Source organism: Petaurus breviceps, unplaced genomic scaffold, assembly GCF_028583685.1.
Source record: "Petaurus breviceps papuanus isolate PSGF00001 unplaced genomic scaffold, PetGlider_PUasm1.0 126, whole genome shotgun sequence".
NCBI lineage: Eukaryota > Metazoa > Chordata > Mammalia > Diprotodontia > Petauridae > Petaurus > Petaurus breviceps.
The window spans coordinates 7,418,294-7,441,548 of NW_027185655.1; the positions used below are offsets into that span (position 1 = coordinate 7,418,294).

The 23,255-nt window shown below is 39.6% G+C and overlaps 1 protein-coding gene across 1 annotated transcript; it reads left to right on the forward strand.

Annotated features, from left to right (window-relative positions):
- On the forward strand, positions 1–23,200 carry PLAC8 (placenta associated 8). Its single transcript, XM_069092442.1, has 5 exons — positions 1–123; positions 15,088–15,229; positions 18,159–18,283; positions 20,462–20,577; positions 22,934–23,200. The coding sequence occupies exons 2-4, from the start codon at positions 15,118–15,120 to the stop codon at positions 20,564–20,566; spliced, it is 342 nt and encodes a 113-aa protein (XP_068948543.1). The 5' UTR covers positions 1–123; positions 15,088–15,117; the 3' UTR covers positions 20,567–20,577; positions 22,934–23,200.
- The last annotated feature ends 55 nt before the right edge of the window (positions 23,201–23,255 follow it).

Genomic DNA, 23,255 nt, shown 5'->3' on the forward strand with positions numbered 1-23,255 from the left:
GTTCCAGTTAATTACTGTAGAAAAAATATTTGTACCTCCCTCCTGCATAGGTTTCACTTCTACTGTGAGCTCCCAGCAGAGAAGACCTGTCTCCCTCTCCAGCTCTGCACCTGCCTTTGGACTGTGAGTAGTTATTTGATCAGATAGATGATTTTTTTTTGACTCTCAACACAGAAAACCTTCTCTTCTTTAGCATTATTTTTCTCGAACACTTGACTTTGTATGTTCCTGGTACATAGCAGACATTTGATAAACAATTGTTGACTGATCGTTTCTGAAAGTAATAGTAAATACTTTGTAGGATGGGCAATACTTTATCTTCTGTTGTTCACACGAAAGGGGACTGGCTTTCTATTCAAGCTTAAAGCCTTGAATTTTTGTTTAATTGGTAATAATAACAGATATTGCTTCTTAGTAGATATAGCTTTAATAAATTACATTACCAGGTTGGTCAATGACTTCACTGTTCATTTCCATGTGCATTCATACTTAAACATAATTGCTTGATTTAACTTTTTTTTTCTCCAAAAGTTTCTTAAGGGTCCTGGTATGTCTTAAGATATACTTTCATAATTCACCTGTAAAATTATTTTAAAATTTTAAAGAGAATGTGTTTTGTGTGCTTTGAGGTTTCACTCAGGTTAAATAGCATGGGGTACTTGAATTTTCAAACTTGAATTTGGATCAATTTATTGCTTTTTATTATTTCAAAAGTTTATTTTTTAAGTTTAAACATTCTTTTCTTTTTAAATTTTGAGTTTCAAATTCTCTCCCTCCTTTCTGCCCCTCCCCAACCCCCTGAGAAGTCAAGCAATATGATATCAATTATACATGTAAAATCATGCAACATGTCAGCAACATAAAAAAACAAAGAAAGTGAGAAAATTATACTTCAGTTTGCACTCAGAGTCTATCAGTTCTCTCTCTCTGGAGGTGGGTAGCATTTTTCATTGAGTCTTTTGGAAACATTTTAGCTCATAATCATTTAATGCTTTCCAATTTGGCTTCTGCGTGTTTGGGGGTTGGTTTTTTTTTTTTTTTTGGCTTTTTTTTTGGAGGGAGTAATGCAGGGCAGTTGGAGTTAAGTGACTTGCCCAAGGTCACACGGCTAGTAAGTGTTAAGTGTCTGAGGCCGGATTTGAACTCAGGTCCTCCTGACTCCAGGGCTGGTACTCTATTCACTGCACAACCTAGCCATCCCGTTTTCTTTTCTTTTCTTTTTTTAATGTTTAGAATGCTTCTTGCCTCGCTTTACTCTCATTTGCGTGAATGCCTACTGTGTGAGATGACAGCATTGCAATGAGAAATTTTATCCAACAAAAACTGAAATGGAGTGTGAGTGACATCAGTGAGAAAAATCCAAGTATGATTCTTCTCAACTGGCATGCCAGGCATGCAAAGGAGAGAAAATGAGGTGTCTATGAATGCCAACCCATGGGGTAGGAAGCATTAAACAAGGGGAGGTATAATTTGGGAATAATATAAATAACTAAGAAATAAAATAGGTGAATTAAAGAAGGGGAAAAGCTTTCAGACACTGAGAATCTTTAACACTTTACTAATTGTCTCCAATTTACCCAGTATTTGTTTGTACTGAGTTATGGGCAGCTAGGTGGCACAATGTATAGAGTGCCAGGCAGACTCATCTTCCTGAGTTCAAATCTAGTCTCAGACACTTACCAGCTGTGTGACCCTGGGCAAGTCACTTAATAACTCTGCCTCAGTTTCTTCATCTGTAAAATGAGCTGGAGAGGGAAACGGCAAACCACTCCAGTATCTTTGACAAGAAAACCTCAAATGGGGCCGGGAAGACAATAATTGTACGATCTCACTCGTTAACCGGTGAGCTCTGTGAGAGTAGGGATTATTTTTCTGCCTTTCCTTATATCCCCTTGAGGTATCCTCCTGGTTTAGCATGGTGTCTGACATTTAATGAATGTTTACTGGCTACTGACTTAACACCTTCACTGCCCCATGTTTTAAAGTTTTCCCAAAGGCATTTTAATTCCTTCTCCCCAGGTACTCACTAGTTCGGTCCAAATTGGGTCCTTCTGTCACTCTCTTGAATGGTCAGAAATGGAAGTGGTTTGGATGGGGGGGGGGAGACCGTTTCATGATGTGCACCCACTATGATTTCATCTTGCTTACAGTAAAGGAAGCCTTTTTCTAAACTTCCGGAAGCCTTTATGAGGGTCACAGACGAATGAACCCCCAACACCCCCTCTCACATCCTTTCCAAACTGAAAGCACTAAAAGGAACTGCTCTGTGTTGTTCTTTCAATGAAGCAAGAATGGACTTTGTCTAGAAAAAGAGTTTTCAAAAGAGCTTTGTAGGGGATTTTTATTCATTAAGTCAATGTTTGCAGAAGGAGCTGGATTTGAATTCAGAGAACCTGCATTTGGATTCTGGCCCAGGTTCTTAATTAGCTGTGTAACCTTAACTATCTTAGCTATAGAAGGGGAAGGGTCAGAAAGGAAGGTCATTAGAGGTCAGCCACAGTCACAGGGAAAGGTCATATTTGAGCTCTGACTGAAATGCCATTCCTTTGAGGAACCAGCCCAGCAGAACAGCGGACAGGTGGGTCTGCTGCTGGACTAGCTGATGCTGGACTGGGCGGGGCCAGGCCAGGGCAGTCCACTGGAACCCCAGGGGCTTGCTCTCAGACAGGCATTCACAGTCTTCACCGCCTCTAGCACCTTCTGTATAGTAAAGGGCACTTTTCAGCACCGGCATCTCTCCCACCCTGCTGAGTCTCACTTTCTTTATCTGTTTAATGTAATAATAAGAGTGCCTTCCAAGGGTTATTGTAAGGATGGGATGTGATAATGTATGTTTGCACTTTGTGAACAGTAAAATATTCCATAAATGCCAACTATGATGGGGAAAACATGTCCTGACCTCCAAGAGTTTATAATAACTTAAATTCCAAAAATAGACATAGGGTGCCCCAAAAGTCTTAGTGTAGCTTTAAGCTTTGAACAAACTTAAATCTTATTTAAACTGTCCTCAAACCTTTAAATAAGCTTAAACTGATACTAAGACTTTGGGGATACCCTGCATAATATGTATATACATGTATTTATATGTAAATATGTATATATACACATACATATATACATAGAACTATACATGCACACATGCATGCACATACACATGTGAGTAGTTGTATGTGTAAATATATGTACATGTATATACATACACACACATGCATGTCCTAATCAGCTCACCTACCAGCTGACCTCTGTCTGCATAGAGCCCTATCAACAGCCATGCCTTGCCCAACCCCCCCAGTCTGCCTTATCTGCATGCACATAGTAATTGAACATTGAGCCTTAATCAAAGGGTGCCAGAGGAAGTCACGACCACTCCCATGTTATCTGACCTCATTTGGGCAGCCTGATCCATAGTAAATCACTTGGTAAATACTTGTTGGCTGATTGATTGTCCAGCTGGCTTCTCCTGATGCAAATCCTGACCCTTTATTAATTGGTTCACTAACACACCCTCCAACAGTCTTTTTACCTCTCCAAGCCTTCCATACCATCCCCCCCCCATCCTCATTCACACAGAGCACCTTAGCTCCTATCTGCCTGGGAAAAGAGAAGGCGTCGTCGCTGTGAGCTCCCTCTTCTCCCCTCAGAATCCCTCAATCAATCGAGAAGCTTCCAAGTGTCTCTTATATGAGGGGCACACAGCAAAATGAAACACAGCTGCCTTCTAAGAGTTTGCATTCTACAAGAGGAAACAGCATGCACACACATAAATTTAAGCAAAATAAATCCTAAGTCATTTTGTCTGGAAAGGACACCGGTAACCAGAGGGGTAGGGGGATGTCAGGAAAGGATTCATTTAGAACAATTGGACAATTCCAAAAGCCTCCTGATGGAAAATGCTCTCCACATTCAGAGAAAGAACTGAGGGAGTCCAAATGCAGATCAAAGCAGACTGTTTTCACTTTTTCTTTTGGTGGTTTTTTTTCTTTTCATTCTGTTTCTTCTTTCACAACATGACTAATGTGGAAATGTTTTAAATGATTGCAAATGTGTAACCTATATCAGATTGCTTGCTGTCTTGGGGAGGGGAAGTGAGGAAAATTGAGAACTCAAGATCTGTCAGAAATGATTGTTGAAAATTGCCTTTACAGGGGTGGCTAGGTGGTGCAGTAAGTAAAGTGCCGGCCCGGGAGTCAGGAGAACCTGGGTTTGGTTCCCACCTCAGACACTTAACATCTACACACACAAAAACACTAGCCATGTAACCTTGGGCAAGTTACTTAACCCCAATTGCCCTCCAAAAAAAAAAAAAACCAAAGAAAATTGTCTTTACATATAATTGGAAAAAATAAAATATTATTAAATAAAAAAAGGGGATGCTTAAGCTAAGTATTGAAGGAAACAAGGCAGCCTAAGAGGTAAAAGTGAGGAAGGAGTGTGTGTACTCCAGGCATGGGGAACAGCCACTGCAAAAGCATAGAGGCTGGAGGTGATGATAGGACTAGAAGGGACCCCAGAAGCCATCTACTTCAACCTGCTCATTTTATACTTGAGGAAACTAAGGCAAAGTTTCTTGATGTCAGGTGGGATCTGAACCCAGGTCCTCCGACATCAGTATTTGTTTCAGGATACTTCATTGCCTTCTCCCTCAATTATTTCTCCTTTGGTCTAGTCTCTGACGAGTCTGTCCTCCTCTGCACTTGGGTCCCCCTTTCCTCTCCTCTAACAGCCCACCTCCTCAGTCATGCCTGACTCTCTAATCTTCAGTATCTTTCTGTCCTCTGGCTTCTTCCTTCTTCCCTTCAAATATGCCCAGATATTCGCATCCTTAGAAACAACAAAATCTTCCCTTGGTCCTGCAGATCCTTTCAGGCTGTCTTGCTATATTTCTCTTCTCTAACAACCAAACAAAAAAGTCTTCTACACTTGCCTCCCTTTCCTCTGCTGTCACTCATGATTTGCAGTCTGGCTTTCACCTCAACTGAAACTGCCCCCTCCAAGCTTTCAGTGTGCTCTCCATTGCTAAATTCAGTGACTACTCTCTCTTTATCTTCCTTGAGCTTTCGACACATTTGCCCCTGTCTTCCCGGATCATGATTGAGCGCTTCCTGGGTTTTGCAACACCGCTGTCTTGATTCTCCTAATTTTCTGCCCAATCTTTATCATTCTTGTTTTCTGACTCTTCATGTCCTGACAAGGGGGTCTCACGAAGCTTTTCACATTGTCCTCTCTCAGTACCCTCGGATCTTGGTGTCCTAAGCATTTCCCATTAGTTCAGTGATCATCTCCATGCTGATGACCATGGAGCCATCTTCTCTTTTTTGAGTGACCATCCTGAATCCCAAGTGGCCTGGAGGACGCCTCTGCTTCTCACACTCCCTACGTCCAAAATGGAGGTCATTGTCTTCCTCCCTGCCCAGAAACGCCCTCCTCCTCCATGTTTTCCCCTTTCTGTTGGGGCATCACCAACCTTCCAGTCTTGAAGGTTCCTAACCTAGGAGCCATCCTCCATTCTATTTTCCCTCTCTCGACCTTCATATCCAATGAGTTACAAGATGGATTGAGTCTCTCTCCATATCTTATGTTCACTGTCCCAGCTCATCCCTTCTCTCCTAGACTAGTTGGCTTCCATTTCCAGACTCTCCTCTCCAATCCAGCTTCCACACAGGAGCCAAAATAATGACTCTAAAGCACAAGCCTGACTACATCATTTCTCTGCTTAAGAATTCAGTGACTAGGGGCAGCCAGGTGGCTCAGCAAGTAAGAGCACCGGCTCCAGTGTTGGGATGACCTGGAGATCAAATCCCGGGCTCAGACACTCAGCACCACACCCAGAAATAACTGGTGGTGTAACCTTGAGCAAGTTACTTAACCCCCATTGCTTAAAAAAAAAAAAAGAATTCAGTGACTCCTTTTCGTCTCTAGGAGAAAATATAAGCTAGACTGCATGACATTTTAAAATTCTTCTCACTATGGCTGCAGACTCTTTTTTTGGATTATTGTAGCTAGGGGGTGGTGTAGAGAAGAGTGCTGGGAGCTGGGTCCAATATGATCTGAATTCAATTCCTACCTGAGACACTTACTAGCTGTGTGACCCTGGGCAGGTCATTTAACCTCTGGCTGCCTCAGTTTCCTCATCTGTAAAATGAGAATAATAATTTCTAGAATGTACTTCCTGTTCCAAGCCCAGGATGCACTCCCTCCCCATCCCGGGGCTACATGCCCTTTATCCTCATTTCCATCACTTTAGAATCCCAAGCCTCCTTCCTGGCTTAGCTCACAAGCCACCTACTCAGGTAAACCTTTTCTTGTCCACCTGCTTGTTAGTGTCTGTCCTTCCTCCTCCAGTTGTCATGTATGTACATACCTACTCTTTTACATGTTATATCCCCCTCAAGAAGCATCCTCTTGGGGCAGCTAGGTGGTACAGTGAATAGAGCACCAGCCCTGGAGTCAGGAGGACTCGAATTCATATCCAGCTCAGACACTTAACATTTACTAGCCATGTGACCTTGGGCAAGTCACTTATCCCCGATTGCCCTGCCCACCCCCCTCCAAAAAGAAGCATCCTCTTGGGGGAAGGGGCAGGTTTTCACTCTTTTCTTTGTGTTCCTAGTACCAACACAGTTTCTTGCATATAGCAAGCATTCAGTAAATGTATTTGGGGGTTTTTTGGCTAAGATCAGAGATAATGGAGGCCAAGAGAGACTGAGTAATTTGCCCAAGGTCACAAACACAGCAGGTGCCACAGATAGTTGTGATTCGAACCCAAGACCTCTTTTGGCTATACCAAGAGTGATTCGTGGCTAATGTGGCTGGTAGGCACCATCCAACTTGGCCTACAAAATGGCAACCAGAGAGCCAAGTAGAACAGGGTCAGAGACAAAAGAAATCACACCTGGCAGTTTCAGGCGCTTAGGCAGCGGAGCCTATAAATCTTCACAGTCCTCCCTGTCTGCCCAGGAGCTGACAGGAGAGACAAGGGATGGCGGTGAACATTCACTCCTTTACCCCTTTACTAAAAAATCTCTTGTAGGACAGAACAAAGACTTCAACTCCTTGACCTTTAATTGACTTGTTGTCATTCAGTCATGTCAGACCCTCATGACCCCATTTGGGGTTTTCTTGGCAGAGATATTGGAGTGGTTTACCATTTCCTTCTCCAGCTTATTTTACAGATGAGGAAACTGAGGCAAAGTGGGTTAAGTAACTTGCCCAAGGTCACTCAGCTGGTAAGTGTGTGAGGCCAGATTTGAACTCAGGAAGAGTTTTCCTGAAGCCAGACCTGGCACTCTATGCACCATGGCGCACCTAGTGGCTCAATTTACAAGCTCACCCTTGGTCAAACCTACCCACAACAAAAAAAAATCTTAGTGAATTTTTGGGTCCCAAATCAGCTAAGAGGACTTCTTGTTGAGACTAAAAGCAGCAAAGATGGTTAAATGAGGGGATCCCTGGAGGTCATTTCCATCTAAGTAAGTGACAAATTGCTCATCGTAGACTGCATTTTGTTGTTTTCTTTGGGTGGGCTGCCCAGGTTGGGAAACTTGCCTAGAGTCAGCTTAGATTTTCACTAGCTGAGTGACCTTGGGCAAGTCACTTAACCTCACTCTGCCTCAATTTCCTCAACTGTAAAATAGGGATAAAATTATAATAGCACCTACTTCCCAGTGTTGCGAGAATCAAATAAGGTAATATTTGTAAAGCACTTAGCACAGTGTTAAGGCACCATGTAAATGCTTCTTCCCTGCCCTCCCTCTCATGCTAGCTCTCCCAAGTACCCACGTAGATCTTGGGCTGTCCAGTCTCCCTATCAGAGTGGGGAGCCTCTTTCCACTCATACATTGCTGATGATCATGCCCATTCTTGAACACAGGTCATCGTTAGAAATAGGCTATGGCTTTCATCAATCAATATATTAACAAGCATTTATTAAGTGCCTGTTATCCTTGACAGAGATACTAGAGTGGTTGTGGTTTGCCACTTCTTTCTCCAGCACATTTTACAGATAAGGGAACTGAGGCAAACAGGGTTAAGTGACTTGCCCAAGGTCACACAGTTAGTGTCTGACAGTGCCAAACACTGCTAGACACTAGAACACCATGTATATACTACAGGGTAAATTGATCACAGGCAGGAAAACAATTTCTACACCAACATGCAGATGAACACAGGAGAGCTGGGAGGGGTAGGCAATGACCCCAGACCTCCTGCCCTCTCACAGCCATCATGAAGGGGAGCGAATCCGACGGAGAAGGGATCAGACATGCCCATCAACTGCCAGCCAACACCCCAAAACACCCACAGGGCAGGCAGCCAGCCTAACCAAAGCATCACCCTGAGAGGAAGACACACCTTGTCAAACCACCACCACCTTGACCACCTCCGGTCCTGATGGAGACAGCCCAGGAACCCAAACCCAAGAACCTTGGAAACAGTCATGTGTCCAGCCCAGTACCCTGAGCTTTCTTTTTTAAAAATCCTATTTTTATTGTTGCCTTTAAACATCACCTTAATTTACAAATATATCCCTCCTTCAGCACAGTCATTCCTTTTAACAAATATTTTTTTTAAACAGCATTTCAGCAAAATCAACCACATCTGATAATATATGTAATATTCCATACCTATATATATACCTTCACTTCTGCAAAGAACGAAAAGGGGGGAAGTATATTTTCTCAATTAATCTCCTGGGTCATTATGATAATAAAAATAATCAGAACAATAGCCCTTTAAGATTTCCAAAGTTCTTTACCAATGTTGTGAGTCTCACAACAACCCTGCAAGTGTTCCCATCTCCATTTCACAGACGGGTAAACAGAGATTGAGGGAAATTATGCAATTCACCCAAGGACCCAGAGGCATCAAGTATCTATCCACTATGTGGATAACAGTCTCTAATAATGGGGGGGGAGGGGTTGAGGTTCTTTTTCTTTTATAATAACTAACTAGGAGGTGTTAGACTAACTTAGTGTAAGGTTTCTAACACATAGTAGGCGCTTAATAAATGTTTGCTGATTGATTAAATGATGAATATCATGGATAGAGAGTGCTAGACTTAAAAGTCAAGAAAGACACTGAGTTCAAATACTTCCCCTACTATTTACTAGCTGTAGGGACGTGGGCAAGTCACCTGACCTCACCCTGCCTCAGTTTCTACATCTGTAAAATGGGGAAAATAATAGCATCTACCTCAGAGGTTTGTTGCCCAGATCAAATGAAATAACCTACATAAAGTGCTTTGTGAATCCTTTAAAGGGTTATACAAATACCAGCTATTATTATTTTAATATTAAATTACTGTGTAAAGGTGAGTTATTATTACTTAGCATTTATTTTTACTAAGCCCTGATTTCTTTTCATGGATGAGTGCTAGTCAATTTAGCTTTTGCTTGGATCTGAAAAGATGAGCTCTAGAAAGCAAAGGGAGGAACAGCAAAGGGAATTACCATCTATTTGAAAAGAGAGGGTGTGTTTAAGTCTTCCTAAGGTCCTTTGATGCTGAGCTTTGTGACTTGTGTGAGTAACAGAAATTCAATATTTTTTCCCTTTTATTTCCTCATACTCTCAATTAGAGAGAATGGATCTCAGTTTGTTAGAAAGGGTGTGGTTGCTTTCTATCAAAGTGAAACTAAGGGTCTCTAGGCTAAAAGTTAGTTTTATTGTCCATTTAAGAACATTTCAGGGAAAAGTTGTTTTTTCTGCTGTGGTACCTGCCCCTACCATCTGCCCTCTACTTTTTCCATAAGCAGATTTGTGAAATGGATCACTGATTTTTCTGTTTTAAAATTGGTAAAACACGGACTCAAAATACTACCGCCCAAATTTTCTTTGAATATGGATATTTTCTGGAAATGTCATTGGTGATAATACTACCACTGAATGATGACACTGAAAAGGAAATGCCAAACCTTTAAACTAGTATTCCTCGGGGTCATCAATGAAGGGAACTTAGACTTTGTCTGGGGAAGACCCCTATTTTATAGATGAAATACCTGAGGTCCCGAGATGCTGAGAGTTGCCTGGGGCCTTCTTGACTCAGATTTCATAGGATTCCACCTAAGAAACCACGCTGCCTTTGTAAACCTCTGCTTTCCACGAAAAGAAAATGAATTTACCATAATCCTTTAAGATCACAACTCATGTTTATATGGTCACTTTCCTCACAACAACTTTGTTAGATAGGTAGTACAAGTTTTATTATCATTCCCATTTTACAGATAAGGAAAAATGAGTCCATCAATTAGTTAGCATTCATTAAGTGTCTATGTGCCAAGCATTGTGTTAAGTGTTTGGGACACAAAGAAAGGTAAAAAGCTTCTCCCAAGGAGCTCGCAGACAACTCTGCACAAACAAGGATCAAACGAGATAAACTGGGGTGTTGTCTCAGAGCACCACTTCAGCTGAGACTTGGAAATCAGGGAAAGTAGCAGGTACCGATAAGAGGAAAAGCCTTCCAGGCATGGAACAAGGCAGGGCCAGTTTACTAAAAGGGCACAGTGGTCAGCTAAAGCCACAAAGCCCCCTCTAGTATCTGAGTTCTGATCTGCCAAGGTCTTCTGTCAAAATGGTTCATTAAAAAGAAACTAATTTTGTGAACATACAAGTGCCTCTCAAGGTACCACAAACATCTTTTCAGGATTTACTGATTGCTGGATGGTAGCTTTTTGTCGTTTTTATTGGTGCTTTCCTTTATTTTTGTTTTGGCAGAAAGGGGGGAAATCTATTTTCTATAAATCCTAAAGAAAGAAGGAAAGAATTCCTGCCCTCAAGAAGCTTATATTCAGTTAGAGAGAGGGAAAATCGCACATATATAAATATATACAAAATGAAAATGAGGTAGCCAGGGATAGAGGGCACTTGAAATTAAGGGGATTAGGGAAGGTTTCGTAGTAGGATGGGGAACTTGAGCTGAGTCTGGAAGAGAGAGATTCTATAAGTTGGGGGTGAAAGGAACACCTTCCAGCCTTGAGGAGCAAGCAGCACAAAGGTACAGAGATAAGAATGCAATGTATGAGAAACAGAGAGAAGGCCAGTTTGGCTAGACAAAACAGTGCAGAAAGGGGAATAATGCAAAAAAAGGATGTAAAGACACATTGGAGCAAGGGTGCAAAGGGCTTTATAAAGCCAAATAACGTCAGAAAAAGAAATCGAATCAGCCATAAATGAACTCCCAAAGGGGGAAAAAAAGCTAGGACCAGATGGATTCACAAGTGAATTCACTATCAGACCTTCAAAAAAATTAAGTCTACTATTACATAAACTGTGTCAAACATAGCAAAAGATGGATTCTACCAAATTCCTTCTATGACACAAATATGGTTTTGATACCTAAACTAAGAAGAGACAAAACAGAAAAAGAAAACCACCGACCAATATCTCTAATAAATATTGATACAAAAATTTTAAATATTAGCAGAGGCTACAACAGACCTGCACAACTTGGCAGTAGGTAGGGGCCAAAATTAAAATAGGCTAAGCCTCTTCAGGCTGCAGATAGGTTACACTAGAGACACCTGACAGACAAGAAACTGCACAGTGGTAACCCTGTATTTTTCTTTTTTGCTTTTTGGAGGGCAGTTGGGTTTAAGTGACTTGCCCAAGGTCACATGGCTAGTAAGTGTCACGTGTCTGAGGCTGGATTTGAACTCAGATCCTCCTGACTCCAGGGCCAGTGCTCTATTCACTGCACTACCTAGCCTCCCCAACCCTATATTTTTCACAGGCCACCCAGTAATCTTTTGGTAGGCCATGAGTAGCCCATGGGTCATATGTTGCGCAGACTTGGATTTATATCAGAAATGCAAGGTTGATTTAATATTAAAAAAAAAACTATAAACTTAATCATATTAATAACAAAAAATGAAAATCATATAATATTGATAGATTCAGAATTAGCATTAACAAACTATAACACCCATTTCTGTTAAAAAATACTAGAAAACACAAGAATAAATGGATCTTTTCTTAACATGACATATAGTATATATCTAAAACCAAGAGCCAGAATTATATATTAGAATTCTTTCCATTAAAATAAGAGATTAAAGAAGGATGTTGTCATCACTTCTTTTTTTTTTCTTTTTGGAGGGCAATTGGGGTTAAGTGACTTGCCCAAGGTCACACGGCTAGTTTTTTGTGTGTGTTAAGTGTCTGAGGTCATATTTGAACTCAGGTCCTCCTGATTCCAGGGCCAGCGTTCTATTCACTGCACCACCTAGCCGCCCCTCATTGTCACCACTTCTATTTGACATGGTACTAGAAATGTTGGCTATACAACCAAGACAAGAAGGAGAAATAAGAAAGAAAAATTGAGGAAATATCTCAAATAAGAAAGGAAATAAGCACAAGAAAAATGAAACAAAATAATCACTTTTTACAGATGATATGATAGTATACTTGGAGAAAAAACAACTTCAGCAGAGTTAGAGAATATAAAATAAATCCATACAAATCATCGGCCTTGGGGTATAATGCCAATAAAACCCAGCAGGAAGAGATAGAAAAAGAAATTTCATTTAAAATAACTGCAGAATGTATAAAATACTTGGTAGTCTACCTATCCCAACTCACATAGGAACTCTGAAAATGCAGCTACAAACTACTGTTCCATAGAAATGGACCTAACTATTTTATGAAAATTTTCCGGGGAAACTCAAAAGCAATATGGAAGAAATTAGATTTATACCTATACCTATATACCTTATACCTATAAGATGCAGACAGAATAAATTCCAAATGGACACACGACCTAGATATCAAAGTTCATAGAATAAACAAATTAGGAAAATGAGTAAGAAATTACTTGGGGTAGGGGGTAGATTCATGATTAAATAAGGGATAGGAAGGATCACAGAAGATAATAATTTTGTTTACACAAAATATAGTTTTTTAACAAAAACAAATCTTATACAAGTAAGATTAGTAGAGAAACAACCAGGAAAAAACCTCAAGCTTGTTTCTCTGATAAAGTTCTTATTTCCAAAATATATAAGGAACTAATTCAAATTTATAAGAATAAGAACTTTTCTCAATTGATAAATGATTTAAGGATATGAACAGGCAGATTTAAAAGGAAGACACTCAGGCTATTTATAGTCATATTTTTAAAATGCAGCAAATAATCATTAGAGAAATGTAAATTAAAGCGATTTTGAGTTTCTACTTCACACCCATCAGATTGGCAAAGATGATGAGAAAAAATAAAGTGACCAATGCTGGAGGATCTGTAGGTCAGCAGGGAGCTGTGAATGGGTCCAGCTATTCTGGAAAGCATTTTGTGGTTGTATCCCAAAAGTTCCTAAACTGTGCATGCCTTTGACCCAACTATACTACAGCTAGATTTATAGACCTAATAAATCAAAGAAAGAGGAAAAGACCTCCTATGTACAAAATAATTATAGCAGCTCCTTTCATGATCACAAAAAAAAAAAAAAGCCAACCTGGAAACTAGGGGTCAGAGTGGGTGTTCCCATTGGGGAATGGCTGAACAAGTTATCATCCATGAACATGTTGGAGTATTATTGTGCTACAAGAAATTAGGGGAAACAATGGTTTCAAAGAGACATGGAAAGACTTGTAAGTCCTTATGCAAAATTCAGGAAGCAAAAATAGAACAATTTATATTAAAATATCAATATTATAAAATTGGACAACTTGATAAGACTTAGGAAAATTTATTAACTGAATAATCAACCATAATTCCAAGGAACTGCCCACCTCATGACGGAGAGAGATGATGAACTAAAATGCAAAATAAGAAATATCCTTTCTTCCTTCCTTCTCTCATTCTTTCCTTTCCTTCCTCTTCCTTCTTTTCCTCTCTCCCTCCCTATTTTCCATCCTTTCTTCTTTCTTTTTCTTCCTTCTTTCTATTCCTTCCTTCCTTTCTTCCTTCTTTCTTTCCCTCCTTCTTTCCTTCCTTTCTTGAGGATGAGAGGAGGTGAGGGGGAAAAAATAGATGCTCAATAATTGGGGAAAAAAACATTTTTAAGCGAGAGAGGCGATGGAAAGGCAATGGAGTTTTTTGAACAATGTGGTTAGATCTGTACTTAAGGGAAATCACTTTAGCAGCTGTGTAGATGATAGATTGGAAGAGGTGAGATTTAAGGCAAGAAGAACAATGAGGAGACCACAACAATAGTCTAAGTGACTGGTGATGGGGCTCTGAACTAGGGTGGTGTCTGTGTGAGTCAAGATTTGAGACATCCAATGGAGGTACAAGCAGTAAAATCTAGTGATTGATTGGCTGTGTGGGGTGAGAGTGTGCAGTCAAGAATAAAGCTGAGACTATCCTGGGGCCTGGAGAAATGGTGGTACCTGGGACAGAAATAAGGGAGGGAGATTATAAAGAGAGGTAGACTGGGATGGAGAAAAAGATGATAAATTCTCTTTCTATATGTTGAGTTTCATAAGGTATTTCCAGGACGCTTAATCTACATCTCCCTAGGCAACTCTCCAGCTATAAATTTCAAAGCATAGACTGGTCTACTTGGTAGAGCGAATTACTCATTGGGAGTTTCCTATACCAACAACCTTATAGGTCTGAGCTAACTGACTGAATGAATGAATGAGCAAATGAAAGCTTGTAAAGTACTTTCTTCACAATTCCATGAGCTATCTGGCACAAATATTATTATTCCCATTTGATTTTTATTACTCTTTATTTTTAAAATGGGTTTTTTTGGTGAGGCAATTGGGTTGTGACTAGCCCAGGGTCACACAGCTAGTAAGTGTCAAGTGTCTGTGGCCAGATTTGAACTCAGGTCTTCCTGACTCCAAGGCCAGTGCTCTATTCACTGCACCATCTAGAGGCCCCTAAAAATGTCTTGTTAATGTCTTCTATTTTTACATCAGTGATGGATCACCCTACTGACACCTCCCTTATAACAAATTTATTACCTCTTTATAGATCACTTGCCCAGGTCACATTGGCTAGTAAAGGTAATTGGCTAGTAAAGCTAAGTCTTCCCATGCCAGAAATGATGTTCCTTCCATTACACGGTACACTGACCCAAATGACCCAAACACAATGCCATCAATAACCGTAAGATGTTTGAAGATACATAATTTCTCTCCTTTCCTTTCCAGGCTGTAGGCTTCTAAGAACCTACCTCAAAAATGCAGCAAGTGCAGCCAGTGGTAGTCGTGACTCAGCCGCAGAGGGGTATTTATCCACAAGCCTCTGACTGGCAGACTAGCCTTCTAGATTGCTGCAGCGACTGTGGAGTCTGTAAGTCCCGGTGCCAAGTTAATACTGAATGTGACTGGTATCAAATCAAATTTCTGATCCCCCTTCTCCATTCTTCTATCCCTATCGAGCATGTTCCAAATGATATCTGCCAATTCATAGTCAATATAATGCTGCCTTTTTTAAAAACACATAATAGTGATCACCAAATGATTTATACACCTTGTACTTGTCAATGAGTAATCTTACTTATGTGTAACCTGGGACTCAAGAGCATTCGTATAAGACCCTCCTCATTGATGGAGAATGGTAACTAGCTCTCACTGTGACCCTCACACAAAGCAACAAAATGCATCGAATTATTACTCCCTACCACTGAGGAGAGTCTTATGCAAATAACACTGAGCCCCAGATTATATCGGAATGTATTTCAAGATTGAGATAACAAAGGGATTCTGCTGTATTCTATCACTAATAAACAAGTCTGCATGTTTATAATTAGACCTAAAGTTCATTTTCTTTCATTTTTTTCTTTTAATTTTTTTCTTCTTTCATTTTTATTAAATAAAACACCATCAATCAGTAAAGAAGCATTTTAAAAATACCTGTGTCAGAAGCTGTACTACTCTAGGATGTATATACTAGGTACATACAAAATAAAAAATTCATCTTAAATGTCTACTAGGGAAAAAAACAAGTGCACACATATACATATAGTAAATACTATTTAAATAAAAAGTAATTTTTATTAGTTTATTTAAATTAACTTAGTTAAAATAATTAAATGATTGATTTAAATAAGAAGCAGCTTGAAAAGGCCTTACATAAGAGGTGGCATTTGAAAGAAGTTAAAGATTCATTCTCAGAAGTGGGAGTGAATAAGGAAGGCATTCCTGGCACAGATTACCATCCTGAGGTCAAAAGCAGGCAATGGAAAGCCATATGTGAGGAAGAGCATCTAGGTTGTTCTAATCACCTCTAAACACATATCAAAACCCCTGTCAACCCTTTAAAAAAGTTTGGTTAAAGGAGACAACATGCTAGGTAATATACAGTTATAGCATTTATTCCCTTAAGATTAGCGAACTTGTACAAGGAGTTAGAAGTTAATTTCTAACTGATGAACAAGAAAATGAAAAGGTTTAAATACATTTTAGAGCCAGGTTAGGCTATTGCCCCTACCATACTCTTGATGTGCAAATTTTGCCTTTTTGGTGGCTTGCAGGATTTCTTTTTTGATTTGAAGCCCTGGGACTTGGTACTATGTTTCTGGGTGATTACAATTGGAGCACCTCTCTGTCAGCATCCTTTGGTTTCTAGAAGGGCCTGTCTCCATTATTTCTAGGCAATTTAATTGTATGACATACTAGAATATGTACTGGGGGGAGGCCAATAATTCTTAGATTTTTGTTGTTTAGTCATTTTTAGTTGTATCTGACTTTTTGTGACCCCATTTAGGGTTTTCTTGGCAAAGATACTGAAGTGGTTTGCCATTTCCTTCTCCACCTAATTTTACTGTTGAGGAAACTGAGACAAACAGGGTTAAGTGACTTGCCCAGGGTCACACAGCTAGTAAGTGTCCCAAGCTGGATTTGAATTCAGAAAGATGAGTCTTCCTGACTCTGGACCTGGCATTTATCCACTGTACCACCTAGCTGCCCTATTTTCTTCTTTCATTTTTATTAAATAAAACACCATCAATCAATAAAGAAGCATTTTAAAAATACCTATGTGTCGGAAACTGTACTACTCTAGGATGTATATACTAGGTAAGTACAAAATAAAAAATTCATTTTAAATGTCTACTAGGGAAAAAAACATGTGCACACATATACATATAGTAAATACTATTTAAATAAAAAGTAATTTTTATTAGTTTATTTAAATTAACTTAGTTAAAATAATTAAATGATTGATTTAAATAAGAAGCAGCTTGAAAAGGCCTTAAAAGGCCTTTAAAAAAAAAAAGGCCAAAAACATTAAATCTGCAAGAAAAGCCACTGAGGCAGAACTCAATTGATTAATATATATTGGTCAGTGGGGGTGCTAGGTGGCAAAGTGAATAGAGCACTGGCCCTGGAGTCAGGAAGACCTGAGTCTTCTGGCCTCAAACACTTAACACACACACACAAAAAAAAAAAAACTAGCCCTGTGACCTTGGGCAAGTCACTTAACCCCAATTGCCCTCCAAAAAAAAAAAAAGCAAAAAAAATATATATATAGGTCAGTATAATATTAATTGATTAACTACATGTATATTGATAACAGGTATAATATATTCATTGGTTAGCTAATACTAAATGTATATTGATTAGTTGGCTAATTTGACTAAATATATGTTGATTGTAGATTTATTGATAATTACTACCAATCACCATCCCTATAAAATCACAAGCATATTAATACTGATTGGGATAAAAGAGGGGTCCAGCCATCCATTTCACCTAATTATGATCTGCCCAATACCTAATAAGGGCTCCCAGTTGTTGGAGTTTTTTTAATTTTGCTTTATTCTTTGTCATTTCATCTTTGCATTTTCTCAATCTGCTTGAATCACTCTGTTCCTCAAAAATGGCACAGATTCATCAAGATTTTACCCCCACTTTTGCTAACCTTCATTCTTAGGTTTCTCTTCCCAACAACAAATATGCCAGCTCCATCCACCTACAAATAAACTCCTGTACACACAGGAATTAAAACTGATTAGAGGCCGTACTCAGGTTTCACATAAGCCACACTGGACCAGTAGGGAACCACGCAACGTTATTATTCATGAAGATCTTGTGAGACGTCATACATGCTAAATGGGCACATAAGACCAGGCTGGGGAGATGGGGAGGGCATAGGATGTTGGGTATTGCATTCATTATATTTTCTCCTCTCCCCACTGAATTTAAGGGGCCTTGGAGAATTCAAGATTTAATAGAAAAAACCTAGAGTAACTCCTGCTTGTGATTTCCTCCATGATTAGGTCTCTGTGGGACATTCTGTACCCTCTGCCTGTCATGCCAGGTGGCTTCTGACATGAATGAATGCTGTTTGTGTGGATCGAGTGTAGCCATGAGGACCCTCTACCGGACCAGATACGGCATCCCTGTGAGTCTTCTCCTCAGCCATACAATCACACCCAGCAGGGTTATACAAATGGACAGATGTGTTCATATTATTACAAATTGGGCTTTGGTCTTTTCTTTCTATCATTGGTGCTTAGCCCAGGGCCAGGAAACATGGTAGGCCCTAAATAAATGGTCATTGATATAATTTGACCAGGTTGGAGAGGTCCTCAACCATTAGCAGTCCATGGGCAGTCCAGCCAAGTGGCTTCGCCCTTCCTTTCTTGTCCTGAATAAAAGAATTAAAATGGGGTGGGGAGAGAGCTAGTCCATCCCTTTTGGCTTTACTTAGGGCAGGGATTCTTAAACTTTTTCTTGTATGTCATGGGCCCCGTTGGCAATATGGCCACTTCTCAGAATGTTTTTAAATGTATAAAACACATAGAATGCAAGGAAAGCAATTATATTGAGTTTTCCAGTTTTTTTTTTTTTTAAACAACCAAGTTCATGGACCTCAGGTTAAGGGCCATTGCTTTGGGACATAATAGAATGCCTTGTGTTTAACAATCCTTGCACTTACTCTATGTGTCGTATTTGTACATGTAAAGCACAATATATATTATTTCACCAATTGTATCAGTCTCTCCCTGTACAATACTGGTACAAATAAACATGAGATGTTTATTCTGTAGTAATTAGGAAAAGGGAAGAAGTAAGTATGTAGACCCACTAGGTGCCAGGGGCCATGCTAAGTGCTTTACTAATATTTTATCCGAACATCCCTGAGTAGATGCTATTATCCCCATTTTACAGCTGAGAATACTGAGGCAAAGATTAAGTAATTTCCCAGAGTCACATAGCTGTCTGAGCCAATTTGAATGTAGGTCTTTCTGACTCCAGGCTGCCTCCTGAACTGTCAAGTCCTTGACGCCCCATCTTGATATGGAAGTGACCCAGGGATCTTTGCAGGCTGTATCAGCAGAAGCTGGAAAGGTTTAAGCATGGGTCCTATGGCCACTGCTCTGCCTGCTATGCATGGACCTGTTTAGCTAAGTTCAATTTGTGGATCCAACTCTTAAAGACCACCTACTGAATTATGTGGATCTGCATCACTGGGTCAAAATCACAGGTCTTAGAATAATGGAGTATTTCTAAATGCATTAGAAAAATTAAATATAAAAAGGGAGATTTGTATGAAAAAAAGGAAACCTTCCTTACTAAATTTTATGTGATTTCATTAAACTGGATTCTCTATCCCAAGGATCTGTGTCTATTTTTGCCTCTCTCATATATCTCAGAACCACTTCAAAGCCATGAGCTTCACATAATTTTCACTTACTAGCTGTGTGCCCTTGGGCAAGTCACTTAACCCTGACTGCCTCCAAAAAACAAAATAAGGAAAAACAATAATTGTAATTTATGAAACTTTTCTCAGTATAAGAATAGTTGAAGGGAATATAAACATGTATATATATATGTATGTATATGTGTATATGTATGTATGTGTGCATACATACATATGTCTATAGAGGAGAGTATATGTGCATATGAATACATATGTGAGTGTATGTGTATATATATATATATGTACAGGTATCCATAGACAGAGGGCACAAGACCAACTGAATAGGAAGGGATGATACTTAAAAGGTGAAATTGAGAGGTGAGAGAGGAATATAATGAGAGGAGATGGGGAGAGACAGAATGGGGTAAACTATCTCATACAGAAGAGGCAAGGGAAAACTGTTACAATGGAGGGGAAGAACAGGAAGGTAAAAGGGAATCAACCTTACTCTCATTGAATTTGGCTTGAGGAGGGAGTGAAATACACACTAAATAGGGTATTTCACCCTACAGGAGAGTAGGAGGGAAGGGGATGAGAGGGGAGATAATGGATGGGGAGGGCAGGTGGGTGGGGAAAGAAGTTAGAAGCACACACTTTTGAAAAGGGACAGGATCAAAGTAGAGAATAGAACAGGTGGGGGGTGGGATAGGAGGGAGGGAAATATAGTCAGTCTTTTACAATATATCTACTATGGTAATGTTTTGCATAGCTACACAGGTACAACCTATACTAAATTGCTTATCTTCCCAGTGAGGGTGGGTGATGAGGGAGGAAAGGAAAGAATCTGGAATTCAAAGTTTTAAAATCAAATGTTTAAAAAAAATAAAAAATAAAAGCCATGATCTTAATGATTTTGATTTTTACTCCTTTCAACAGGGATCCATTTGCAATGACTTCATGGTGATTTGGTGCTGTCCTGTGTGTTCTCTCTGCCAAATTAAGAGAGACATTAACAAGAGGAGGCAAATGAATGCTTTCTGAAAAAGCTAATGGTGAGGCTTTCTTCATGGACCCCTTGGGTCTTTTAAGAACAACTTGGGACCTCTTTAATTTGGTAACTTTTTTTTCAATAGAGAAAAATTAGATCTCCCATATTACTATAATTGTAAAGACATTTCTTCATAGAAAAATAAATTTTATTTAGTTTGACACCCCATTTCAGTTGGATGGGTACAACTAGTTGGAGAGGCTGATTTCCCAGGAGTCTGCTCAGGATTCAATCAATCTGTTAATAATCATTTATTAAGCACATTTAAAGTCCTTTACCAGGTACCAAAAGGAGATAAAATAAATGTGGTGTTATTTCTGACTGCAAAATATCAATGTGTCAGCTCGGGATGGCTGTAGATAAAGGAACTGACCAAGGGGAAGTACTACTTGGTGAGATTTGAGTTTTGAACTGGATAAGGCAATCAATCAAAATCTATTTGGCTCCCCTACGCCCTGGAGCCAGTATCTAATGTCCTTAAAACACTGCTTTGTACATGTCATTTCCTTTCCTGCTCAGCTTCAGATTTCGATAGGACAAAATCCAGCTGAGGGTTATCTGGACTCAGAGGTCTTGAGTCTGAATCCTCATTTGCAAAAATAAGGGGTTTGGATTGAAGGCTTCTAAGATCAATTGGATGAACAATTTATTAAGAGCGCATATGTGCAAGACACTGTGTTAGGCATTAGGGTGTTAAACAAAAAAAATAAGTCTCTGACCTCAAAGGCTCACATTCTACTTGGGGAAAGGCCATTAAAATAAATACAAAAATATATACAAGCTAAATACAAGTAATTCTTGTGGGGGAAGCCGTCAGTTAACAGCTTTTAATAAGCACTTGCTGTGAGCATGTGCTTAGATAGATAAACACCAGTAAAACACAGTCCTGGCCTCAAGGGGCTCACGGGCTAATAGGAAAAGACAACACACCCCGAAGAATGTATATACAAATAAACACAGGGTAAAGTGGAGGTGATCTCAGAGGGAAGGTTTCCTGAAGGAACATGGGATTTGAACTGTTGTTTCAAACAAGATCACTTATGAACAGCTTTGTGTAAGGGCCTAGCACTTGGGCTATGCCTGAGGTTTTACAAGATGTGGGAATGGGGAGGAGGGACAGCCCTCAAGTCATACAGAGAAGGGTAACTAGGTCTGGGTGGAACATGGCATGAAGGGAAGCCATTTAGAATCAGTATGGAAAGATGGGTGGGAGGTAGCTCATGAAAGGCCTGAAATGCCAAATAAGGGAGCTTCTATTTTACTCCTGAGGCAATAAGGAAGTCACTAAGGCCTTTTCTTGGGCTTTGGGCAGATTTTGGCAGCTACAGAGAGGATGGATTGAAGTGAAGGCAACCTTTAGGCAAGGAGACCAATTAGGAAGCCAAGGAAAGAGGTGATGAAAGTCTGAACAGTTGGGCATTATTGATGCCAGAAAAAAAAAGGGGGCAGGGGGCATGGAAACTTTTTATTTTTAATGAAGAAAACAGGCAGAAGTTTAGAAGGAAATACAAAGGGAGGGATAGAATTTGGAACTCAAAACTTTTTTCAAAAAAAGTTAAAAATTATTTTTACATGTAATTGGGTGAAAAATAATGTATTTTTTAAAAAGAAGGAAATACTATATGCTTTTTTTTTTTTAAAAAGCAATCAGGGTTAAGTAACTTGCTCAAGGTTACACGGCCAGGTGTTTCTGGGTGGGTGCTAAGTGTCTGAGCCCGGGATTCGATCTCCAGGTCATCCCGACACTGGAGCCAGTGCTCTTACTCGCTGTGCTACCTGGCCACCCCTATGCTTTTTTTTAAAGTGGCATGAAATGAGAGATTTGGTTTCCTATGCAATCTTGATTATCTGTTCCACTGTGTATATGAAGGTAATTGGGTTTTTTTTTTTTTTTTAAAGATAATGGGGCCTCTTAAGAAGAGAGAGAGGGAGGATGTAAGAGCTTAACTCTAAGGACCTTCATCTTCTCAATAAAGTACAAAGTGACAAGATCAACTGAAAATGAAAGGGCCTGGGTTGGATTTGGGATTGGAAAAGCTGTAGTACAAGAGGAAGAGAAAGAGAAAATGGGGAATCAGCAGGTGGACTCACTGGAAGTTAGGCCGCACGCACTGATAGTGGATCCAATGACTCCTCAGAGTTAACAGGGAGGAAGTCACTCTGTGAATTGGCTTAAAGTAGGAAATTCCTTTGTAAAATCTTAATTCTCACTCATTCCTTTGGTCCACTGTCCTGATCACTAAACTCTAAGACTTTAAATGGACAAAGAATTGAAAGAGAAGAGTTGAAGAGATGAGAATTAAACAAGATTAAAATTTGAAATGACTAGATCCTAATTCAGCTGTTCTTTGTCTCTGCAGATGAAGCTGGTGTTTCTGACAAAGCCAGTTGGCATCGGTTTTCACACCCAAAAACTGTATTTCTTTAAACATTTCTCTAAATCTTGCTCCTAAATTGCTAGATGCCAAAACAAAGCTGAATCATGACGGCATGCGGTGTCTGACTTTACTGGAAGGTTTATCCCTCCAACCTTTTCCCAGGAGGTCTTAATCTGCAGCTTACTGTGATTCTTCTAATAACAATTGATTTTTTGAATGCAAAACAAATAAAGAGTATTCAGAATAAGATTTTCTGTGTATGTATTTCATATTAGTTGATACTAATTTTTATACTTTTCATTCA